At 42.6% G+C, this 12095-nt stretch overlaps 1 protein-coding gene across 4 annotated transcripts in view; it reads right to left on the reverse strand.

Annotated features, from left to right (window-relative positions):
* Hira (histone cell cycle regulator) overlaps positions 1-12095 on the reverse strand; it is a 97131-nt gene that overhangs the window by 68767 nt on the left and 16269 nt on the right. For 2 of the 4 annotated variants that reach the window (XM_026401714.2, XM_026401715.2), the window contains exons 2-5: positions 6063-6125; positions 4058-4168; positions 2775-2865; positions 1407-1501 (exon numbers count right to left, since the gene is read on the reverse strand). In XM_026401714.2, the coding sequence (XP_026257499.1) occupies positions 1407-1501; positions 2775-2865; positions 4058-4168; positions 6063-6125 (360 nt within the window). Of the gene's footprint in view, positions 1-1406; positions 1502-2774; positions 2866-3848; positions 3937-4057; positions 4169-6062; positions 6126-12095 lie in introns of those variants that run through there. The other 2 variants (XM_026401716.2, XM_026401718.1) reach the window with 2 other exon arrangements.

Consider the following 12095-nt stretch of genomic DNA (forward strand, 5'->3'; position numbering starts at 1 on the left):
CTGCCTGTTAAAGGAGATCCATAGGGTTTGGGGGCAATAAGAGGTGCTGAAGTTAAGGCTGGACCTGAATCTCAGATTAGGGGACCCATAATATTTCTTACTTGAGATCCCAAGTAATGCTTGAACACCCTCTTAGATACATGTGCCAAATTCCAGAGAAGCCTAACTAGGTTGCTATAAAATTGCTGTGAAATAAATAAGGGCAAATTATACATTTTTTAAATTATTAAACAATAACACAAGGCTACTGCTTCAGCTTTTACAAAGTAAACTTAATCCATGGTTAGGAAGAGACAGGTATGTTCACCTTTACATTGTTTATGGAGTATTTACGGAACATATGATATACAGCTAATGAATAATATATAGCCAATGCCTCTCAACTCTCTTATTCCTGCTTGGTCTTCTGTAGAGTTCCAGGTTAATAGTTTACTGACATTTCCTCCTCTACCTGCTCAAACCTAGTCCATCACACACTAAACTGGTGCCCATTCCCATAAGCCTATTGTTCTTATGGTCTCCGTAGTGGATACAGTTGGTTATGCAGACACACAAAAAGAAATCTATATCATCTCTCACTGGGTTTGTCCTAAGTAGTTTCCAAATCTATCTCTTCTCCTCTCTATCCAAAGATCACAGGCCTTACAGTTTTCATATGAACCACTGAAACACTCTCCTTTCCAAGAGCTATCAGAACAACCTCTCTCTTTCATGATGAGTAACACCCTCACTAACAGGGTACATGAGCCCTATACACTTGGCTAGTCTAACTTTGTGCTATAAAAGATCCAACCAGGGTAAAATGTTTCCAACTCACCATTTATACTAAGCCTTTTTCACTATTGCTGCCCTCCTGCTTGGGCTTCAGTTCATTCCTGGGCTAGACCACAAGCTTCCTGAGAGAAGTATAAATTGTATTTATCTGGTACCCTGGGGCCTGGTCCTAAAGTGCAAGGGCTTTTAGACTATTACAGATTGACCTTCTTCCTCTTTAGTTTTAATATAACACATGCCTCTTTCCATACATTTTGCAAACATACTTAAGAAATTTTCCTTGGGTGCCTATGGGCTAGTTTCTGGGAAATAAAGTATGCTTACAGATTTAATGATCCAGTGAAGAAAGTACTGATTCAGTTCAGCAGGATGAATAATAAGATGTGGAAAGTTTTACATCAAAGATAAATATGTATTTCATGAGGGGAGAAATAGGGGACTAAAGACAGTTGGAGGTTGGCAGGAGAGTCAGTGACTGCACAGATCTTGAGAGACAAGGACGTGACTGGTGGAGATAGGAAGGACAGCCCAGATACTGGGCTGCTTTAAGAACCAAACGTTCACACTGGGTTCATAGAGGTGCTGCTGAGGATCTGAGGGATCCACCCACCCCAGAGGGCAGCCCTACTCACCACCTGAGTGACTCCGGAGAATGGAAACACACCGCCACTGCTCCACATTGGCAAGTTTACCACTGGAGCCGAACACAGTACTGGGCCCAATGTACCTGTATAAAAGAAGAGTCAGACAGGCACTCATGGAGTTCTTTGAGCTCTGTACAGATGTGTCCTGTAGCACGGCTTATCATGGCAGACACAACAAAGTAAAAATAGACAAAGATTGGAAAGCACCAGGTTACTGAACAAAAGCAGCTAATTAGGTAACTTGTGATCCATGCAGTTGATGAAATACTACACAGCCATTGCAAGTCTTGCACAAGAAAATGTTCACAACATATTAAGTGAAAGAAGCAGGCCACAGGACATCATATACAATGATACCACTAATGCAAAGTTTCAAACTGAGTAGAAGGACAACATAGAAAAATTCCTAAATATCAAACATGGCCTTTTAAATGATGGGATTATGAGATACATTTTTCCTTTACACACTTTTTTACTTTTCCAAATTATGTACTAAATGTTATTTATGTTGACTATTTAAAGTAGCAAAATAAACAGAATGTTGAGGCCCCTACTAATGAATCAAATAGCCCTGCCCTATCACCAAAGGTGGAGAAACCACAAGCGTCAGGTACTAACTCTTTTCAGAAAAGCAGTTACTTGAGGCCTAGTGGAGGCAGCGTGAGCCTCTGTGAACACCTTTTGCTCCTATAAAGCTCTGTACCAACTCAGAGTCTGTGAGGCAGCCCAGTGGGTCCAAGGAGGTGGCATGCCTCTGCTCTCAAAGCCCCAGCCATGGGGTCACTCTGGCTGAACAATGGTATAAGGTCTGGTGCTGCAGCCTGACTGACCCAGAGTCACCAGGGGAATTTATCATGGGACATAGTTGCAGGACCCATCCTGACACACTTTATGCTTGGGGGTAAATAAAATTATAATTTGCCTGTTAGCTCATTTTAGGTGCAGGGCTGGGGCTTCACGCCCAGGGTGAAGCTGACAGAAAATGAAGCAAGTGGCAAAGAAGGTGGACACTGGAAACCCATTTTGATCCCATCGAGCACCTTGATTTTAGCAATTTATATGTTGGGGTTCTATGTGAAATTTCATTTAAAGAACAAAACAAATGAAACCATCATGTCAGCAGCAGAAGGGCTTACTCAGGTGGAAGCCCTGCAGCCCTTCAAAGGAGTGGCTGTCCAAGTCAGCAGCAAGGCCAGAGGTCTCCAGATTTTCTGCTATTGACCCATGTGCACTTCCTGCTACTTATTAAGTTAGGAGCTCTGGGGACTTCAGCACCAGGGTGGGAAAAGTGACTTAATAAAGACCAGCAAAGAAGCTTCTAAAAATTAAATGTGAAGAAAGGAAAATGATGCTTACGTAGCCCGCTTCCACACCATAATCAGTTTGTCATCTCCCCCAGAAGCTAAATACATCCCACTGTTTGACCACCGCACACAGTTCACACATGCTGGGAAGAAAAAAAAATAGGGTGATGAAAATCCAATAGTCACGCCCATTTGCTCTATGCAGAGTTTGGCAAGATGTGAAGGGTTTATAAAATCTAATCTATCTAATCTATTTAAGGAATCTACTGTGTGAGAGCCCCAGAGAAACAATTCAGTCAGAGCACTAACCTACTTGTTCTATAACAAATTATGAGAACATTCTGGAGGGGGAAAATATGCATAATCTGAGAATTCTTAGCTGAATGAAATAGAACTGGAGGCTTATTTCTATAAAAAGTGATAAATCTCATTATTTTAAAAGAGCTATCTATTGGTGAGATGTTATTTTTGAACAGAAATTATTCTCAAAATAAAAATCTGTATTAAAAAGGTCAAGATGCCTTTTGCAGAAATTTTAGGGCAGCAGTTTGGCAGAGTATAAAACTCTGAGTTAATCCTACTTGTCAGAGTCAGACCTTTTAAATTTGGATTTTATAAATTTGTCAGCAATGCAGATTTGTCTATTCTACACTTATAAATTAAGACCAGCAGAAATCCCCCATGCCTCTGCTAGTTCAGAGCCTCCAGGAACAGACACAGCTCAGCCTTTGGAAGACATGAAATGTAATAAGCACTAACAAAGTTGTAGCCAATACACGGCCTGTGAGTAACTTGTGCTCCAGGTCCAAGGATACTGAGAGGCATTCTGGGAGGACAAGAACACACAGAGCAAATGGCTGACATCCAAAGGCCATTAACTGTTAATGGAGCATCTCAGGGGTGAGACATTATGGCACTACAGCAGGAAAGGAAACCAAAGCACTATCCAACAGCCTAAAGAGTCCTGGCAGAGAGCCTTGGAGTGATACAGCATCAACCTCAGACATTTTGGTAAGTTGTCTCTTATACACCCTTCCCAAGGACCCTATTGTGTCCAGGTTGCTGGCCCCAAAGCCCCATGGAATCAGGCAGTAACGACTCATGAGCAGGAAATCACCAGAGGTACCTGCAGACTGTCCAAAGATGGTTCTGTGGGCGGGCCGAGTCTTCTGCTGAATAACTCACCCAGGTGTGCAGCCAACATCTGTGCCTTCAGACAGCAGGCCGAGGGGAGTTACCGCCGCACGGGGCCTTATCTTTCTAATTACAAACACATGTGCTAACCTTGGGCACTCTGCCAACACGCAAAGCCTGCAAAGGGCCACTCTGTAATACCTAAGTGATTGTCCATCTGGCAAAGCATCTTGGGAATATTTTCATCCTTCTCGTCATCCTCCTGGAGGACTGGAGACATATTCCAGATCACAACCTTCCCAGAATCCTGCCCTGAAATGAAGAAGCAAAAATAGTTCAATGTGCAAGGAGTGAAAATTTGATAAGGATATATAATATTAACTATGGGAAGTCCTCACTTAGTTTCCATAAGTTGTAATTGACTAGGTCTAAGGGGTTTGAACTTGAATTACTCATGCAAAAAGGTGAAGAAAAACAAGTACTCATGGGAATCCAAAAAAGAATGGGCTTAGTACTAGCTGAGACCAACCTGGCTTTATGAAAAGAACTCTTGCTAGAAACCAAGGAGACCGAGTTCTGGTCTGGCCTCCTAATTCAGGAGGGGCTCCTAGAAGGTTCTCATCCCTGTCCTGGACCCAACTCCTTATCCCTAAACTGGAGAGGATAGAAAGCTGATGTGCCAGACCCTTTTAGGTCTATATATCCTAGAGAGCAAGGAGAAAAGCACAGTCTGACCAGGATTTTCCTCCCTTCTTCAATGTACTGCCTGGAATCCACGTTCTTCCAGAGCTGACTGGATACTCTAAACCCAAGTTTGAAATGTACCCTAAATACTTTGCAGTCACCTACAGATGGGAGATAAACCAAAAGAAGGAATTCAGGATTCCTATGGTAAAAAGCTAATGTACTGCTCTGCTGAAAAATATACCTATGCGTTTTACTAATAATTTTGAAGATTTCCATCACTAATAACTAACACAAGCACAGTTCCTCATTAACCTGCTGACACAGAGGGGAAAAAAAAAAGAATACTTTAAATACACATGCCAAAGTGACAATGAAATGCCTGAATTTCCTCTTGGTCAATAAGTAAGTAATAAGTAATAATAGTAAGACCTTGCTATTCTGAGTTAGGTGAAAGATATGTTGCCCCTGCGGATAAGAAACCACCCATTTCTCCCTAAATCTAGCACTCTTATGTGAAGCTGCAGGCTCTTCTCCCAGTACCCAGGAAGCAGAGAAAGGCCTTCCTGCCCATAGCTTCCCTGTATTCCCTTTTTGCTCCCTGGCTCCCAGGAGAAGGTTCTACTGCCAACCCATCCTGCAGCACCTCACCTGAGAATGCAAACACAAAGGCACTCTAGGGGCTGCCCAGGGAGGCCTCGCTGGAAAGAGAGGCCCTGTTCTGTGGCAAACCTGCTGGGGATAAAGGTACTGGGTCCTGCCACTTCCTATCACGATGTATACATCTTGTAATGGGATAAAAAATGGCTGTGATTTTCCAAACAGAGCAAAGTTACTGCAACACTGCAACAGACACTGAATGAAGCACACTGACAATACTATGTATCATATCTTCAAATGCCATGGGCATTCTTACTTGCCCACAATGAACTCTCACTTTAACCTAATTGAATTCCTTTAACCAGAAGATGGGCTAAATTATTATCTGATTATTATTACTTAGCAGTTTAACTATCCCTTCCCCTTTTTAGTCAAAGAAAACCCCTGATAGATCTCTTGCCTCTGGGAACTGGGCTTATGCCCAGGGTACCACCTGCCTCTCTATGCTCAATAAGCCTGGCATGGAATGCAAAATTTATTTATTTTTAAATATTTATTTTTTAGTTGTAGTTGGACATAATACCTTTATCTTATTTAAACATATTTTAGCCATGTGGTGGTGCATGCCTGGAATTCTATAGCCACTCAGGAGGCCAAGGCAGGAAAATCACAAATTGAAGGCCATATTTCACAACTTAGTGAGATCCTGTCTCAAGATTAAAAAATAAAAACAGCTGGGGATATAGCTCAGTGGTAGAATTCAGTACTGGAAAAAAAAAGTTGCATATTTTAAACTGAGTCATATCTATATTGAAAAAATAACAAATTAACTCTTTACTGCTATCTTAACTAAGATAACCAGGGGAAGCAGAGCAAGGCAACAGAACTGTGATGCTCTCCCAGGCTCACTCCATAAACATACCTTGTCCTCCAGTTGCGAACTTGGTCCCATCAGGGTGAATATCAACTGAAAAAATCGGTTTGCCTAAAAACAAAGAAGAAAAAGCACACACATCTAAATTGGCATTTTATTCACTGGAGAACAGCAACAGACACTGAATTTTAAAATACTGACTAGTCATGTACTATCTTTAATTCCTGTACCTCAGACAAAATAACAGGCTACAGGTAAATTACACACAAGAAAGTATAGTAATCTATTAGTTTCAGTTAAAGTCTAAGCTGTGGAAAGACTCTGAGCAACATTAGATAGTTGAGGGTCCAACATTACATCAAAGTATTCTGTCATTGAGAATGACTGAGCATTTGTCTGCCACTTTTTGAGGACATGGGATTAAAAGCTCTGAGTCACAGGTACTTAATAAAAGGAGTATAAAGCTATACCTGCTGGCATCTCCCTGTCTACCTTTGTCTATGGGTCTGCATTTGGCTGATAGCCTGGAAAAAAGGACATTCTTCATCCTTTCTAATTGGCTATCTGAAGCTGAGCAGGACCAGCAGCTGGCTACAGTACAGAGGCCCCATCAGGCTTCTGCTTTTAGAAAGCCTTCTTGTATGTTTTCATGGCATCAAAGTCCACATCAAGTCTGCTCCTCAGCATCTCCTCTGGTGGAACCTCCAAAATTGTGTATGTTCAATGTTAAATCAGATGCTCAGTTGCTGAGGAGATAGGACTGTGGCTAGTTCTTGGAAGCCCTACAGGGCCCACTGTGAAGGAGCCCATGGCTAGAGGGTGGTCCAGACTAGTGAAAATGCTATAAGTAGACCGAGTAAGGTAATCCAGGGGCCTGGTGTCTGGTGGGTCTTTCACCAACTCCCTGATCTGCTTCCAGGCCAAGAGCTTCAATATCAGTTGCTACTGAGTTCACCACAGTTATCTTCACCCTTTAGCACAATGCCTGGTGAACATCAGCTCTGTAATATTTATTCAGTGACAGATTAGATGCATGACAACAAACTGAGCATAAGCAATTGCTGACATAGGCAAAGGGTATTAGTTAGCTTTTTGTCACTGTGACCAAAAGTGACCTTGTTATGACCTGACAAGACCAATTTAAAGGAGGAAAAATTGGGGGCTCATGGTTTCAAAGTTTGAGTCTATGGGTGGCTGACTCCATTGCTATGGGCTAGAGGTGAGGCAGAACACTGGTGGAAGGGGACAGCAGAGGGAAATTGCTGCGGCCAGGAAGTAGAGAGAGAGGGTGAAGGGCCAGAGAGAAGATGAATGCTTTCAGGGCATACTACCTCCTCCAGCCACATCCTACTTGCCTACAGTTACCAGCCAGTTAGTTCATTCAATATAGGATGAGCTGATTAGGTCACAGCTCTCATAATCTAATCATTTCACCTCCAAACATTCCTGAATGAACACAGAAGCTTTTGGGGAACACCTCATATCAAAACCATAATATCAAGAATCACTTAATTGAAGATGTTGTCTGTCACCTAAGAGGAAGCAGTGTGGACACTGGGATGAGAGTTACCAGCTTCAGAATCATACAGCAAGGTGAGAGTGGGGTGGGAGCAAGTGGAGGCTTCCCAAAGCTGTAAAGTCTGCCAGAGCTCCCACACAAATGTGGAAAATCCAATGCTGGTACCAAAGGCAATGCCTAGCATGGGTTCCAGGCAACACCCCGCTCACCTCATCTTCCAGAGGACCACAGTTATTCAATCAAATCAAACATGAGCTTCTACTAGACAAGAGGAAATACAAATTTCTTTTTACTAGTCATTTATGTGATAGTAGGAGAAATAGCTATGCAAGGCCAAATACAAACACCTTAGTTGTCTCAGGGAACTAGTAGAAACCCTTGGAAAGTGTGGAAATCATACACGTTCTATCATCTGTAATACGTATTGAATGATAAAACAACAAAAGCTACCACAACAGGGCCCTGTTATCATGCTGGTAGGCCCTAGCCTGGTCCCTGAGTCCCTCAGTGACTTCAAGGCCCACACCTAAGAGCGAGAGCTCTATAGAGACTGGTCAAGCTCAGTCAAAGCAGCTGTTCACTACCTTCCTGAAGTACAGGCAGTATGCTCAGAGCTGTCCCAAATACACAGGAGACTCAGCCCTAGTCTGCTCCAAGTGTTAATCCCAAGGGGTCATGAGACAAGCCTCCACATAGCTTGTGTTCTACCCAGCTTTCAAGGAGCAGGTCTGATAGTTGATGTACTCAGGTGGGAGGCAAGAGAGACTGTAAATCAGTCTTGACAGGCCAGACATGATAGATCCTAATTAGTCCTATCTTAACCCTCAAGAAAGAACTCAAGAAAGCTGGCATGCCCACACCTTCCTGGGCCCCACACTTTCCACAGGCTAAGGAGCTGGGAGGAAAGTGATTACTTTCTTGTTCACCTAGGGAAAGACTTGAGAAATGAGAAAGGACATTTGGGGACACAGGCTCAGCTCTGAGCCATGTAGATTCTGCTCCCTTGATGGCTGTGCAGAATGGTGAGAACAACTGTGCACCCAGCACTAAGACCTAAGCTGTGAGTCCTGCTAGATACCAGGAGGCAGTGAAAAATCAGCACCACTAAAAGTCTTGTGAAATTCAGAAGAGAACACTTCACCAAGTGTGGTCAGGATAGCAAGAGGCAGAGACTGGGCCCCACCAATGCAACCACCTCTACTGAAGGTCTCATGGCAAAGTTATGATATGCCAGCCCCTAGGAGAGCCAGAGTCATGCTAGGGCATGTCCTGTGAAACACTACATTTCCAAGGCCAGAATCAATCCTCCCCAGCCCAGGACACGCTTTTGAGCATTTGCCCCTCAAATTCTATGGGAAGCAGAGCTCAGGTATTCTCTAAATCTTAAACTATCTTCTGGAGTAAATATCCCCCCTGCTTATTTTTTGCTACATTATAGTTGTACATAACAGTTGGGTTCATTCAGACATGTGTAAATGCATGGAATTTAATTTACCCATTTCACTCTCTGGTACCCTCCCCCTGCCTCCGCATTTTCCTTCTTCTATTCTACGGGTCTATCCTACACTCATTTGTGTCACTGTGACCAAAAGTGACCTTGTTGTGACCTGTGGTGTTCCCCAAAGCTCACATGTGAGACAATATGAGAATTTTCAGTGGTGAAATAATTAGATTATGAGGTATGGAATAATCAGTCCTTTAATCCACTGATATGGACTGAGTAAGTGGTAACTGTAGGGAGGGAGGGACTGGCTAGAGGAGGTGGGTGGGTCACTGGGAACATGCCTTTGGGGTTTATATTTTGACCCTGGTAAGTGCAGCTCTCTCTGTTTCCTATGTCATGTCTTGAGCTGTTTTCCTCCTCCATTCTCTTCTGCCACAATGTTCTGCTTCACCTTGGGTCCAGAGCAATGGAGTTGGCCACCTATGGACTGAGATCTCTGAAACTGTGAGCCAAATACACCCTTCTTCCTTTAAAAATGCTGACAGGTTTTGGTCATAGTGCAAAAGAGGTGATTAAAACAGTGCTTTACAGATATATATAAAGGTGGAATTTACTGTGATATAATATTTATACAAACACAATAGCAAACATCTGTCAAATTCATTTAGCATTCCTTCCCTTTCCTTTCCCATCCCTCCTCCCTCCCCCTTAATCTCCTACTTCGCTGATCATCCCTCTATGATATCAGACTCCCCCTTTTCCCAGCTTACTTTGCTCTAGTTTCCACATATGAGCAAGAACATTTGATCCTTGATTTTCTTTTTAAAATTTTTTGGGGGCTGGGATGTGGCTTAAATGGTAGCACGATCACTTAGCATGCGTGAGGCACTTAGTTTTATTCTCAGCACCACATAAAAATAAATGTGTCCACCTAAAACTAAAAAATAAATATTTTAAAAAATATTTTTTTAGTTGTTGATAGACATTTGTTTATATGTGGTACTAAGAAATGAACCCAGTGCCACACACATGCTAGGCAAGCGCTCTACCACTGAGCCATAACCCCAGCCCTAATCCTTGTTTCTGAGTCTAGTTTATTTGACTTAGCATGATGTGTTCCAGCTTCATCTTTACCAGCAAATGCCATAATTTTATTCTTTTTTATGGATGAGTAAAACTCCATTGTGTATATATACTACATTTCTTTTTTGGGGTGGGGGGAACCAGGGATTGAACTGCGCATCTGGGCTCATTCCATATCTTTGGCTATTGTGACTTGTACTGCTATAAACAATGTGGCTCTATCATTACAGGAGGCTGATTCTGGTTTTTTTTTTTTTTTTTTGGATAATATTAAGGAGTAGGACAGTTGAGTTACATGGTGGTTTCAGTCTTCATTTATTTATTTATTTTTTAGTTGTTGATGGACCTTTGTTTTATTTATTCATTTATATGTGGTGCTGAGAATCCAACCCAGTGCCTCATGCGTGTGAGGCAAGTGCTCTACCACTGAGCCACAATCCCAGCCCCTCAGTCCTCATTTTTTGAGGAAATAGATATTTCTGACATTCTCCTTTTACACAAGGAGGAGAAAACAGGTATGCAGAGAGATTTGGAAAGTTGCCCAACACCACACAGCTGCCTAGTAGAGTCCAAGCACCAGGCTCCACAGCCTGAGACTTTAGATACTATGGGATGCTGCTCAGCAAAGTGACACAATCTGGAGTTGCTATGAGGGTAGAAATAATGCTGTCTAGAGGGAACAAAGGAAAAGCCCACAGGCATAAAGCAAAGGAGGGAGGGACGGGAGATAGAACATGAGTATGCTAGTAATCACTTTGGGTCCTGATGATCTGGTATAGGCTTTTGGACTTGCTGAGCTGGACACTTCAGGCCTGTGGGCTGCTATATGGCAAACTACTGTTTGGCTACTTCAGCAGGCTCCAATAAGCCACAACTCCCTAGGATTGCCACTCTTGTGTACTTCTCTTGACTTGAATTGGCACTAGCTCTGTGACCTGCTTTAACCAAGAGAATATGACAGATGGCAGCATAGTTCCACTTTTGCTCTCTAGAGAAATCCAGTTGCCATGTAAGGAAGCCAACTATCTTGAGACCACCATGCTCTGAGGAGGACCAAGCTGGCTACATGGAGAGGATTGAAGCCAGCAACAATGAGAATCAAGATTCTAGACACAGGCAACTGAGGCATTCTAGCCTCAAGGTGCTTGAGATTTCCTAGCAGATTCCGTAGAATTGAGATGAGTTGAATCCACTGAGCCCTGCCAAGTTGCAGAATCATAAGCAAACAACAAATCATTATTGTTTTAAGCCAGTAAGTTTTAGGGTAGTTCATTATATAATAAAAGATAACACAAAATATTATTACATTTGCTTTTCTGCTTCAGTTGACTTAACCAAAAGGTTTTATGTGATGGGAGCTTAAGTCTTAAAAGACATCAGGGAGGAACATTCCCTTGGCTCTTGGGAGTGCTTTTTGCCCAGAAGTCTGTGAGATGTATTATATTAGCCTCCTTAGGAAGCATATCAGAAACACAGTCCACCCTGACTCAACTGCACAGGTGCCAATTATGGCCTCTGACCTTCAGAACACATCCATTCACAGTATAAACACAATGCCTTCTTGCCCAGTCCACATTTATGGATGGCAAAGTAAAGATATGCACAGTATAGCCCTTGCTCTCAAGAAGCTCCCAGAATTAACAGACGATCACACAAACCTCACTGGTAGTATGTCCAGTGACAAACAACTACATAGAAGAAAGCTATCCAATAGCCTAGGACTTGACAACCAAATTGAGTCCCAAAGGTCAGGGGGAACCAATGAAAAGAGCATGGGAAGGAATTTCAGGCAAAGGGCACATAGCATGGAGTCAATAAAAGGCTTCACACGTTGCTGCAGAGCAGAGCTCAATATAGATGGGCCAGGTCTAGCTGTGAATGTAAATATATCTTTTGTTATGTCAACTCTGGAGGTAGTTGGCAACTCACCCTATCATAATTGTGCTGTGCCACAGGAAAAATTCTTTTGACTAGCCAAGGTGAAAGATATATATTTTTTTTAAACTCCATTCAGAAAGCCCTTTTAGAAAGGGTC

The sequence above is a fragment of the Urocitellus parryii genome, chromosome 3, assembly GCF_045843805.1.
Source record: "Urocitellus parryii isolate mUroPar1 chromosome 3, mUroPar1.hap1, whole genome shotgun sequence".
NCBI lineage: Eukaryota > Metazoa > Chordata > Mammalia > Rodentia > Sciuridae > Urocitellus > Urocitellus parryii.